The sequence below is a fragment of the Corapipo altera genome, unplaced genomic scaffold (assembly GCF_003945725.1).
Source record: "Corapipo altera isolate COAL_440 unplaced genomic scaffold, ASM394572v1 110, whole genome shotgun sequence".
Classification (NCBI taxonomy): domain Eukaryota; kingdom Metazoa; phylum Chordata; class Aves; order Passeriformes; family Pipridae; genus Corapipo; species Corapipo altera.
Window position 1 is genome coordinate 1,544,213 of NW_020884960.1, and position 11,281 is coordinate 1,555,493.

The following is an 11,281-nucleotide window of genomic DNA, read 5'->3' on the forward strand; positions in this document are numbered from 1 at the left end:
GTGTGTGTGTGTGTGTGTGTGTGTGTGTGTGTGTGTGTGTGTGTGTGTCTGCCTTGTGTGTTGCCCTTTGTGTTAGGGCTTTTCCTGTAACATGGCGTGTGGTGTTCATCAGAGGTGTTTGAGAGGTTCATCACACATTTGGGAGGTGGGCAGAGTTCCCTGTACAGCAGCAAAAGGCACTTGCTGCTGGGGAACTCCTCTCCTTTCCTCCTGGACACAAATGTGCATCCCAATGCCCAAGGTCAGTCAGTTCTCCAGCTGCAGTGCCCAATGCACAATGTCTTCCAGAAGTGCCAGGGTTGGGGACAGAAATAAGAAAAGGGATTTGGGATGCTCAAAGCTTGTCTGTGTTGCTCTTTTTCACCAGGGCTTATTTTAGGCAGTGCTATTGTATTAAATAAGGTTCTCAGGCAAGAGAAAACCTCCTGGCTTGAAAAACCAGACCCAGGTGGCTGTGTTGGAGGCTGAAAGGCTGCAGCTGTGTGGCCATGGGTGCTGTCAGAAAGCAGAGTGGCACAGAGTAGGGTTTACAGTCTCTATCATTCTTCCTGCTGTCTCATAAACCTCCACCTCTTGGTTGGTTTGCTCCAGGTTTCAGCTTATTTAGCCTGTTAGACCATGTGACAGGCAGAGCACAGGCTGTGAAACAGAGTAGAAAGAAATGTGGTGGTAATACAGAAAAGACTCTTCATCTTGGTCCTGGAGTATCGTGTGCCTGAGGCGAGGATTCCCTGGAGCTTGGACTACAGGCAAGCCATTAGCATTTTGGAGAGTTAGAGATGAGAGGTGAGGAGCCCAGCGTTTTCTTGGTAGGATGGTCCTTGCGTTTCAAAGTCCAGAGACACATCCAGCTGTGTGCCCAGGGCAGACCCTCAGGAGCAGTCAGATGGTGGAGCAAGTGCCGAGGTGCCTTCCCACTCCTTCCCAACACCCTTGCCTTCCAGGGGGGTACTGGAGCTTGGCCAGTCTGACCATGCTGCTGCTGAAGCTGTTGCTCCCAGCAAGCCCCCAGTGCCCCGGGCCAGCCGTGCAGAATCACTCTGTCGGGGTGGGTGTCCTCTCTCCAGGTAGGATGGGTTGAAAGAGGCTTTGGGGTACTGCAGCAGCTCAGCTTGAAGGACAAACCACACTCAGAGTCTTTCTTCTGACTCTCAGGAATCTGAGCCAGCAGTAGTTCCTTATAATGCTCCATCCCTGCAGGCACATGGCCAGCAGGGCTCGGTGCATGCAGTGGGTGTTCAGTGACTCGGCTGTAACTCAGTAGGTTGCAGTTACAAAGGGCTCTGATCCCAAAGAAACACAGTGCAGCATCTCTGTGGTGGGAACAGCTGAATCAGGAATGAAACACAGCACAGCTGAGCTGGCAAAAGCAGGTGACTGTATCAGAGCGACACAAATGGCACAAACAGACCTGTTCTCTCTTTCCTGGCTGTAGGCAGTGTCCCATTTACAGAAGCATATAGAGGAACCTGGAACAGACTGCAGCTTCAGGAGTGGAGGGGAGCTAGAAAGGGCTGGAGCAGTCTGAATGGGGTGCACTGGAGACCCCTTTATACCTACAAAAATCAGTTGTGCTCACTTGAGAGCTGGTGCTGTGGCAGGGACCAGTTTGTGCTGCTGGCGCTGCTGTTGCCCCAGTCTGCAGGGCCCCTCTGTCCCTCATGAGTTCATCCATGCCTCTCTCCTGCAGGGCTTGTAACCAGCCAGGCTCATTAAGCCATCTAGTCTCATTAACATTGTCTTGTTTGCACTCCAGAATTTTTCAGACAAGCCCAAGCAGAGGAGGCAGCGCTGCAAGGACCCCAGCAAATTGGACATTAGCTCACTGACGGGAGAGGAGCGGGTGCCGGTGGTACATAAGGGTACCGGACGGCGGGTAAGCCACGGCCTGTTCTGCACTCTGCCCTCAGTGTCCCCAAATGCTTGGCAGACCCTGAGCTCACCCAAGGGCGTGGTGGAGATTTAATCTAGAGAAGCTTATGGATGGGACAAAGGTCTGGAATACTTCTCTGATCTACACTGTCCTGTGACACCTGTGCCCAAGGGGATGCAGACCTGTGACATAAGTGACTGGGTGAAGTAAGGAATGTGGGAGTGTTGACCCTTGCCAGGGGGCACAGACCCCTCAATGGCAAAGGGATACAGCCTTTGGCTTTAAAGCCACCCTTAACACAGCCCTGGCTGGTGCTTCCCATCCTGGATTTGATTGTTCCTTGAGTTCACTGCAATACGCCACAAGCTGTAATACTGCCATGCAAATATCTTTGGTTTGTTCCTCCTTACGAGGTGCAGGCCAAAGCACACCAATACCTATCCCACTGCTGCATATGTGGGAAGTGGAGGGTTGGAAGGGCTTTTTCTTGCTTCGTGAGCAAGGAGCTTGGATTTATTTGTCTGCAGTTTAATCTCCAGGGCACTGATGTTCACTTCTCTGAATGAGAAGGGATGTCCAGGAGTACTTTCCCCCCAAATTCAGTTCTTAAACACATACAGGACTGCAACAGGTCAGAAGGTGACTTGGCATTAATCCCATCTAAAACCAAAACTAAAGAGTGAGGCAGAAAGAGGCTGTTTCAGCCACATCCGTGTTCCCCTCTGGGCCCCCACACTGGCCACTGGAGACCTGAGTGAGCTGGGGGGGTTTGTCAGTTCTGAGCATGGCTTTTACAGCTCTGTCCCCATCAGAGGGCAATGGGCCAGGCCACAGAGGCTGAACCTGCCTTTTCTCCCTGGGCTGTGTGTCTGGAGGCAGCAGGCACACACCAAGCCCTACAAAGATGTGCAGCAACGAAATAGTCTCTGCCCCAGCTGAATCGCAGCCCAAAGCAAAGAGCTAGGGGAAGTGTAATCGTATTTTTTGTATTATTTTACATAACTCTCTCTGCAATAGAGGTCATCCTTCTGCTGTGTTTTATAGTTAGGGGGAGCCACAGCACCAGCATTGAAGGAATTGCCAAGGTGGCTTGATGCAAACTTGGAGTATGCTGTTGCAGCTGACTGGGCTGACATTGTTAAGCTTTCAGTAAGTTAGAGCTTTTGGAGAAATCTGTATCATGTCATCTTTTCTTTCCCCTCCCCATCCCCACAACCTTTCTCCAGTGAGGATCCGGGAGCTGCGAGGCAGGCCCTCGGCGTCGCGTGTGGGAGGGGACAGCGGCAGGGTTGGCAGGGCCGGGGGCACCGGGGCACAGAGGGAGGTTGGGTGTGTGGCCAGGGCAAGGAGAGAGGGGGGCCAGCATCCTGGGAGAGGGGCTCAGCAGCCCAGGGTGGCTGCTCAGGGTGTCTGTCTGGAAAGCCTCGGGATGCTTAGGAATAGCAGGGGCAAGAGGAACGCCCTAGGAGCAGCAATCCACCACAGGTGCTGGATGCAGGGTGTGGACAAAACACATTCTCATGGGTCAAATTTTCAGAAGTACCTTTAGATGATGCTTTTTGTCAGCTCCTGCAAACTCTGCCTGCGCAGCTGTGGGCCTGCCAAAGGCCCTGCAGGTCACCAGGCCTGGAGGGTCAGGCACAGGCAGGGAGAGGGGCAGGACGGAGCCTCGCCATGCCACATTCATCCTCCCTGTTCATCACACCAGTCCCTGCCCCGGAGCGTGGCAGAGCCTGTGCAGTAGTGCTCTCCCTTCCGGCACACGGGCACTGTCAGATCACCTTGCCATGACCTGATCCAGACTTCTCCCTACAGTCCCTCTTGCCTGCTGCCTGTTTTGGGGGTTGCAGTGGTTTGCGTGACACCCTTGCAGGGGGCTGGAGGGGGAATCAATTATTGGCTTAGAGGATTTTACTGCTCTCAAATTGTTTTTTAATTAGTGCTGGAGATTTGGCATGGTGTGTCCCACTGCCCAGGAAACGGCTCCACATCCAGGCTGGCATCAGGGCCCCATCCGGGTGGCCAGTCCTGGGAGAGCTGACAGCTCTTCCTTCCCTTGGTTTGAGGGGACAGTCTCTTTGCTGCAGGAGCCGCCGTGCGCCTGGCACTGCCGAGGCACCTCTCATGTGCCCTGCTCTGGCAGCTGCATCCCAAGAGCATTCCCACCCTGAGCCCCATCCACAAGGAGCTCTTGGCGAGTGCACCTCTGTCCTGGTGTGGGGCAGGGACGGCGGCTGCTCCAGGCGCTCCAGCCAGCGGTGCTGCCCCACAGAGCCCAGGGCAGTCATGGCCCTATGCGGGCTCTCCCACATGGCAGTGAGAGATAATCCCAGAAGGTTCTCCCTCCTTGGGCAGGAGCTGTGCTGAGCAGATTGCCAGGGGCATCTGATTCATGTTTCTGCACTGCAGGTGTCACCAGGAAATACTTTTCCTGCTTAAATCTATTACTGGAAATGGTTCAGAGTGGTGATGTCGAAACTCAAGGGAGACACGAAGGGAAATGTTTAAATGTCTGTGTTGAGGATGCTGAAGAAGGGAGTTCTGAGCTGGGCTGTGGATCCCCCCCACACTGCTTTGTGTAACCACACGCTCTTGCCCAGTTCTGGCTGCTGGGTTTTGGTCCCATGTCTGAACGCTCAGAGCTTTCTGAATGCTTCCTGGCATCTCAGTAAAGCTCTGACCAGGAGCTCTTCAGACAGCATGTCCACTCTCTGTGTGTCATCCCATGAGCTTTGCTGTTCTGCAGAGCATTGAAAATTTGGCCCTTCACCTCTCAAAGATGTGACTTTTTCACCTGTTGCTGAAGGCACAATTGGAGTTGGGCAGGGAGCTGAGTAGGCAGCTGACACCACACTGCCCTGGTGCTTCTTGCACTGTGAACAGCTGGTGCTGAGGCCTGGGGTGAAATATGGGGTAGAAACATGCTTCCTCCTCCCCTCCCTGAGCATTTTGACACTGCAGGATCCTGCTAGGGTATTTTGCATTTGGCAGCATCCATTGGGGAAAGTCGTGTATACCTCTCAAATTCCATATCACGTAGGCAAATATTTCTGTGCCGACACCATCTGGGACGCAGATGCAAGCACAGACAAGGCAGATCCCCTTTGCTGCAGTAGTAACTGTCAGGTGTTCTCTGTTATGTGTCTTTCATTTCCAGGGCTACTTACCCGAAAACAAATTCAATCGCGTTCTCACCGAGCCCGTGCTCCGGGACACGGGGCCGCGCCGGAGAGGGAGGAGGCCCCGAAGTGAACTCCTTAAAGGCCCCGGTGTTGTAGCAGATTCTTCTTCTGGAATGGGACCATTGTTCATGAACGGACTCATTGCTGGGATGGATCTAGTGGGACTTCAGAACATGAGAAACATGCAGGGGATCCCTCTGACCGGGCTGGTCGGGTTTCCTGCTGGCTTTGCAGCAGTGCCCGCTGGGGAGGATGTGAAGAGCACCCTGAGTATGTTGCCCATGATGCTGCCGGGCATGGCTACTGTACCCCAGATGTTTGGCGTTGGAGGACTTCTCAATTCCCCCATGACAACGACTTGTACTGCGACTGCTCCGACTTCGTTAACAAGCACAACGAAAGGTGGCACAGCCAGCGCTGAGAAAGCCAACGAGGAGAAACAGGGCAGCCAGGATGGGAAAAAAGAACCTCTCGCCGAAGACAAGCCCGGTCCTAGTTCATTTTCTAATCAGACAGAATCCGCAATAACTACCAGTAGTCCTGTAGCTTTTAACCCATTTCTTATCCCAGGGATGTCTCCTGGACTGATCTATCCCTCCATGTTCCTCTCCCCCGGCATTGGCATGGCGCTGCCTGGCATCCAGCAAACCAGGCACTCGGAGGCGGCGAACCTGGAGAGCCAGAAGCGGAAGAGGAAGAAAGCAAAAGGGGAATCGGCAAATCCAGAGCCAGAAACTGTCTCACTGCCGGAAAAAGAAGCTGCAAACAGTCAAAACTGTGTGGAGCAGAGCCCGCCGGCGGCGGCAGAGAAGGAGCAGGATGGACCAGCAGAGGAGGAGCGCCAGGTGGCTCACGATACTGATTAGAACTTTTGTTTCATTGGAAAAAAAAAAAAAAAAACCAACACAAAAAGATTGTGGCTTGTGAGTTTCTTATCCCATAAACTCTTTGTTACTTCCCCTCCCACCCTGCTCCACCTTCATAAACCTGTGTTTCCATGAGTAATATTATCTACCTAATTTCCTGTCAGAAAAAACTCTGGTGACATACTACATGTTAATAGTTGCAGGGTCTTGCCACTTTATTAGATAAACAGTGTTGTCTAGCTAGTATGGGAGGCACCGAATTCTCGTTCTGTTTTTCCAGTCGTTCATCCCAGCTGACGATAGCAAATCCAGTACTCGGTCACCCCCCCCAAATTGCTCACTCCTTTGAGAAGAAAAAGCAGCAAAAAAAAACAAGAGCAAAAGAAAAGTCTTTACCTCTTGGTCTACAGCGACACTGAACGAAAAGCCTGTATTTGGGCTAAAAGCACAGCTATAGTAAGTGCTAATGTGTATTTTTGATTTAAAGTATTTCCCTATTTTATCATGGTTACTAGAATAGTAGTATAGACAGAAATATATAACTAATGATTGAAAATGCATATATTCATTTCTTTGAAAGGAAAAGCATAACTGGTAGTGCTATAATTTCTTGATCACCCCCACCTCAAAGGTTTGGAGACAAACCGCAGAGAGTGAAAAGACGATGTAGACATTCTTTTGTATTTTTTAAAACCAAAGTTTGGTTTTACGTTACGTGGAGTTTAGTTGCCCTTTCTTTGTTAGTTACAAGAACTTTTCAGCTTGAGCTGGAAAGGTTTTGCACACTTGCATGACTTTTCTGGGGTTACTGTACCTGTAGCTACCAGTTCCTTTGTCATTCTGCTAGTCTTCAGTTCTCCTCTCTGGCGTTAGTTCTCAGCTATGGCATTACAGGTGCTCTAAAGGTATTTTTTCCAGCCGTGAACAGGCCACGCCAATTTCAATGCTCTTATATGAACACTGAGGCTTTTTGAGTTTTTATATTCCTCACTCCTTACCCCAGAAGTGATGTCCTTTCAGCAAACACAGAGAAGGCTGTAGGCCAGCTTCTCTCTTTGGGGAGTCCTCTGAGAAGGAGCCTTGAGACTTTTAGAGCTTGAGTTTCTTCCTTTCTAGCGTTGGACTGTGAAGAGATGACTTGGCTTCTTCCCATTCCGTTTGCTGTTGAACAGTATTTCCAATCCCCCAAAGGATTTCAGTGTCTGCATTTCATACAGACGGGTTTTAATGCCGCCAGCCCCCCCGCCCCCAGCTCTGGGTACTGAGACTCCTCCACAGGCAACTCTTCTGATTTCTCCTTCCCCTCACTCCTCCTTTAATTCTTCTTTTCACTTGGGGTTGTGTTTATTTGCAGCTCATGGTCTGAGACTTGAATAAAGCTGCAGTGGTGCAGCAGTGAGCGAAGGGCAGGCTGGGAGGGAGTTGGAGTGTGTGCTACTCATCGGTTTCACACTTGGTTGTCACAATTTACTGTATTTTTTACTTTTTTTTCTGTTGCAGTTTTGCTAATTTATCAGATGGTCCAAATGTTTTGACATAACTATTTCAGTTTGCATTATTTATTTATGATGCTTTTTGTCATTGTCTTTTATACATTTGCAATTATAAATTATGTACATGTTAAAATTAGCATCTCAAAGAAGTCTGTTACCCATGGTCAAAAAAAGCAGTTGGTTTATATTTTCACGGAATTTATTCCCAGTTTACTGGATTGGATGATTTTTTTTAAAGTATGTAACCAATCATAATGCAACCCCTCTGGATAATTAAATGTGTTCTATTTAATAACAGTCTTGTAGCATAGATACTGTATCACTATTGACAGATTTCTTAGAAATGCTGCTATCTCTATTTAACTAACATTTTGTTCAGTTTTTGCCTCCAGTGGAAGCAGAAAGGGTTTTTTCAGCTGTTAAATCCAAAATCAATATAATTTATTTATGTAAAAAAAAAGTCACGATTGATATATTTTTGAACCTTTTAAGTACTAACTTTGTTTTTATTCAGTGGAAGAACATGTACTTGCCCTAAATCCTTAAAATACAAATGCTATAAAACTTCATATATCCTCAAAGCCTTACTGTGAATGGATATAGAAATCTCTTCCGAGTTCATTTCTTGTTAAGGGATGGTTTTTCCAGGGTTACACGCATAAGGAACAGGGTTTAAAGTGAAATTTATTTAATTAGCCAGCATGCTCTATACCTTGTTCTTTCTTAGCAGACATGTATGCTATGTCTCTGGGTGTTTAGGCTTCTCTTTGCTACTTTGTGACCCTTTTGCAACCCAGTATACTCTGTGGATTATTTAGACTGTAAGGCATAAGTGGCTGCTTCTTCTTTTCCATCATATCCCAAACGAACACCAGATTTTCACCGGTTTTCATGGCTACTCACACACATACATCCTTCACCAAATGTGCTAACAAAATAAACTGTCTGTGCTCTTGAACATGGATAAAAAGAAAAAGATTTAAAAGTCAGATTTTTATTTTTTTAATTTAGTGACTAGATGATGCTTATCTTTCAGACTTGGCAGAGCCTTGCTACAGATGTATATAATTTTTTTCAGCAAATATATGTGAATGTTTAATTCACCTGACTCAGTGATAAACGTGACTTGCCTTTTTCTCAGCATGAATCCGTTGAGAAGCTGTCAAACCCAGTGGCCTGCTCCCTGCTTTAGGGTTGCTCTTCGTGCCCCGTGCGTTACTCCGGGGAAGGGCTGCTCGTAGTGGGCACATCAGCTTTTCCTGCCACAGGAGGAGGTTACTGGGCTGCACCCCGGTGCCCTGGGGGTTAACTGACTGTGCTGTGGGAGTTAACTTGCTGTCCTGCAAGATCCCAGGAGCAGATCGAGCTCCAGGGCCAGTTTAAACACAGAGGATATACAGGGGACCTGCTCTGCCCAAGGGCTGGGTGGAAGCCCAGAGACTTCCACAGTCCTCACACACACCCACACACCCCTGCCCCAAGCAGTTCCTGTCTGGTTTTTATGTGATGGGACACAGAGATGTCTCATGACACATTTAGGCAGGATCTCCAATTCCCTCTATGGTTACAAAAAATGGGGAAGGATTTCCCTCAGCACTGACCTGCGGATGGGGGAGCTTTACCTGCCCCAAGTGCAGACTGGGCTCTTTACAGTTACAAGAAAGGATTTGGGGTTGGAAATCTTAGCCAGCGGTGAGCAGAGGGCAATTTGTCTAGTGACATTTGGTTTGCATTGAAGAAAACTTGAGCTTTTCAGTGCATTTTTGTTTTCTGCCTCTTTGGAAGCCACTTTGGTCCCAGGGCTCTGGAGCATGGGCTGAGTCACAGGACCATGAATTCTCCTCAATTTTTGCAACCTCAAAGAAATATTGGGCACTGTACCACAGGTAAAGGCACCGTTTGTGGTCCCCGAGTGCCTCAGACCCTGTGTGCCAGTGCAGAGCTGCCCACGGCGCTGGTGCTCGGCCATGGGCACTGGACAGATGGGCAGCGCTGCCAGGGAAGAAGCCCAGCTGCCTGCAGAGCAGCAGCTCTGGAGAACTGGAGGAAGAGAAATCTGGCCTCTCTCTCATTCCCCTTCCCATCTATTGGCACATCATGCCCTATACACTTGCATACCAGGCCTGGGAACATCCTCCTCACCCTCCCATGTGGCTTTTTGGGGTGTTGGTGGTTTCATGGTGCACCCAGGGGTGGCTGGAGGTGCAGTGCCAAGGTGGAACTAATTCCTGTAGAATTCAGATTTCACCTCAAAAGGTTTAAACAATGCAAGATCTCCAGCCCAGCAGAAAATCGTTTGCAGTCCCTGTGTTGCCTTGTTCACCCTCCAGTGGGATTTTAATTCACGGAACAACTCCATACAGCACCACTACCTGGCTCCACTTGCCAGTAGTCTGGGTGGGATGGGATGTTACTGGTTTAGCCTGGAACTCAATCCCAGTCCCAGCCTGGCTGAATGCAAGCCCAGCACATGCCCTTGGAGAGTTTCAAGGAATTTCAGCGACCTGGACTTGTTGCAGGAGCAGCTGAGGGGAGTGGGAGCTGTGGCAGATACTCCAGCCTGTCTCTGGGCTCCTGCCGAGCATTGGCTGTCAGGTTTTTCAGCTGGCTGTGCTGTATTGCCAGCACAATTGTTCAGGGAGACATTGTACAGGAATTGTCTGTATCATTTGGAAAGATGAAATTTTAAAGGAAAACTTCACAGTGACTTTTCTTTTTTCCCCAGAAAAGGGCAAAAATTTCTGATAGAGGAACGGATGCACAAAAAGCAAAGCTCAGTTCACCCCAAGGAAGGCAAATCTCTGGTCCTGAAGGAAGAAATAAGTCTGCAGGACTCATAGTCTCATTATCCCAAATTAAACACATTTCCTGGCTGTTCAGAGCAGGCAGTTTTCCGTGCTCTTATAGCAAATCTTTTCGCAAATATATTTAGGTGTTGGATTAAGGGAAGTAACATTTCATGGAAAGTAACATGGAAAGCACGGAGCTGAGCTGGTTCTCGGTGATTGACCGCCTCCGCCGGCCTGTGGATCCCACGAATTGATCCCTGTGCTTTGCAAACGGACATTTTCAAGAAAACCAGCCCCGGGATGTGTGCCCGGCAGGGGCTGCTGAGCGAGCGGGGGGCACCGCAGCCGGGTCCCTCCGGCGGCTCCGGGACGCGCCTCTGAGCAGCAGGTCCGGGGAGCAGGGTGCGGGTCCAGCGCCGCGCTGGGCACCCGCGCTCTCTCCGGGCTTGCTCCGTGTGTTCTCTGTCCCACGCCCTCCCAGCAGCAGCAGCTGGCTCGGGGAGCACAGGATGGTGGTTCAAGTGTCCTCCGAGGTTACGCGGGTTCAGAGCCGTGTTCCCTGTGCCCGAACCAGTGCTGCGTCACCCGAGCCCCTTCAGGGCTGCGGGAGCTGCTCCGCTGCCCACGGGGACACTTGGTGCTCTCGGGAGGGCTCTGGCCATCGGCGCTGGTCAGTGCACGGCCGGGATGGCAGCGGGGCTGTGCCCCGGGACACGGGAGCGCTGCGGGGGCGAGGGGGAGCCCACCTGCCCCCGCCCCACGCGGGTCACGGGGCGCTGCGGGACCGCGACGAAACCCGCTCCTGCCTCGGGCTCCCGGAGCCGCGCGCGCAAGCACCGCTGTGACACGCGTGACAGCGAGTGACAGCGAGCGACACGCGTGACAGACGTGACAGCGAGTGACACGCGTGACAGCGAGCACCGCCCCACGCGCGTGTCCGTGTGCGCTGTTTGCTTTGTGTGCGCTGTGCCCGTGTTTGCTCTCTGCTGGGTCTGTGTGCTCTGCATGTGCTGTTACTGTGCGCGATCTGCCTGTGTGCGTTTCTGTGTCCGTCTGGCCGTGTCTGCCTGTGTCTCTA

The 11,281-nt window shown here is 50.7% G+C and overlaps 1 protein-coding gene across 15 annotated transcripts in view; it reads left to right on the forward strand.

Annotated features, from left to right (window-relative positions):
- Positions 1–8,403, forward strand: part of CHD6 (chromodomain helicase DNA binding protein 6) — an 88,437-nt gene extending 80,034 nt beyond the window's left edge. For 11 of the 15 annotated variants that reach the window (XM_027663951.1, XM_027663948.1, XM_027663947.1 and 8 more), the window contains 3 exons: positions 1,757–1,876; positions 2,918–3,022; positions 5,031–8,403. In XM_027663951.1, the coding sequence (XP_027519752.1) occupies positions 1,757–1,876; positions 2,918–3,022; positions 5,031–5,921 (1,116 nt within the window). In that variant the 3' untranslated portion in view covers positions 5,922–8,403. Of the gene's footprint in view, positions 1–591; positions 787–1,756; positions 1,877–2,917; positions 3,023–5,030 lie in introns of those variants that run through there. The other 4 variants (XM_027663944.1, XM_027663953.1, XR_003531013.1 and 1 more) reach the window with 3 other exon arrangements.
- Positions 8,404–11,281: the final 2,878 nt, after the last annotated feature.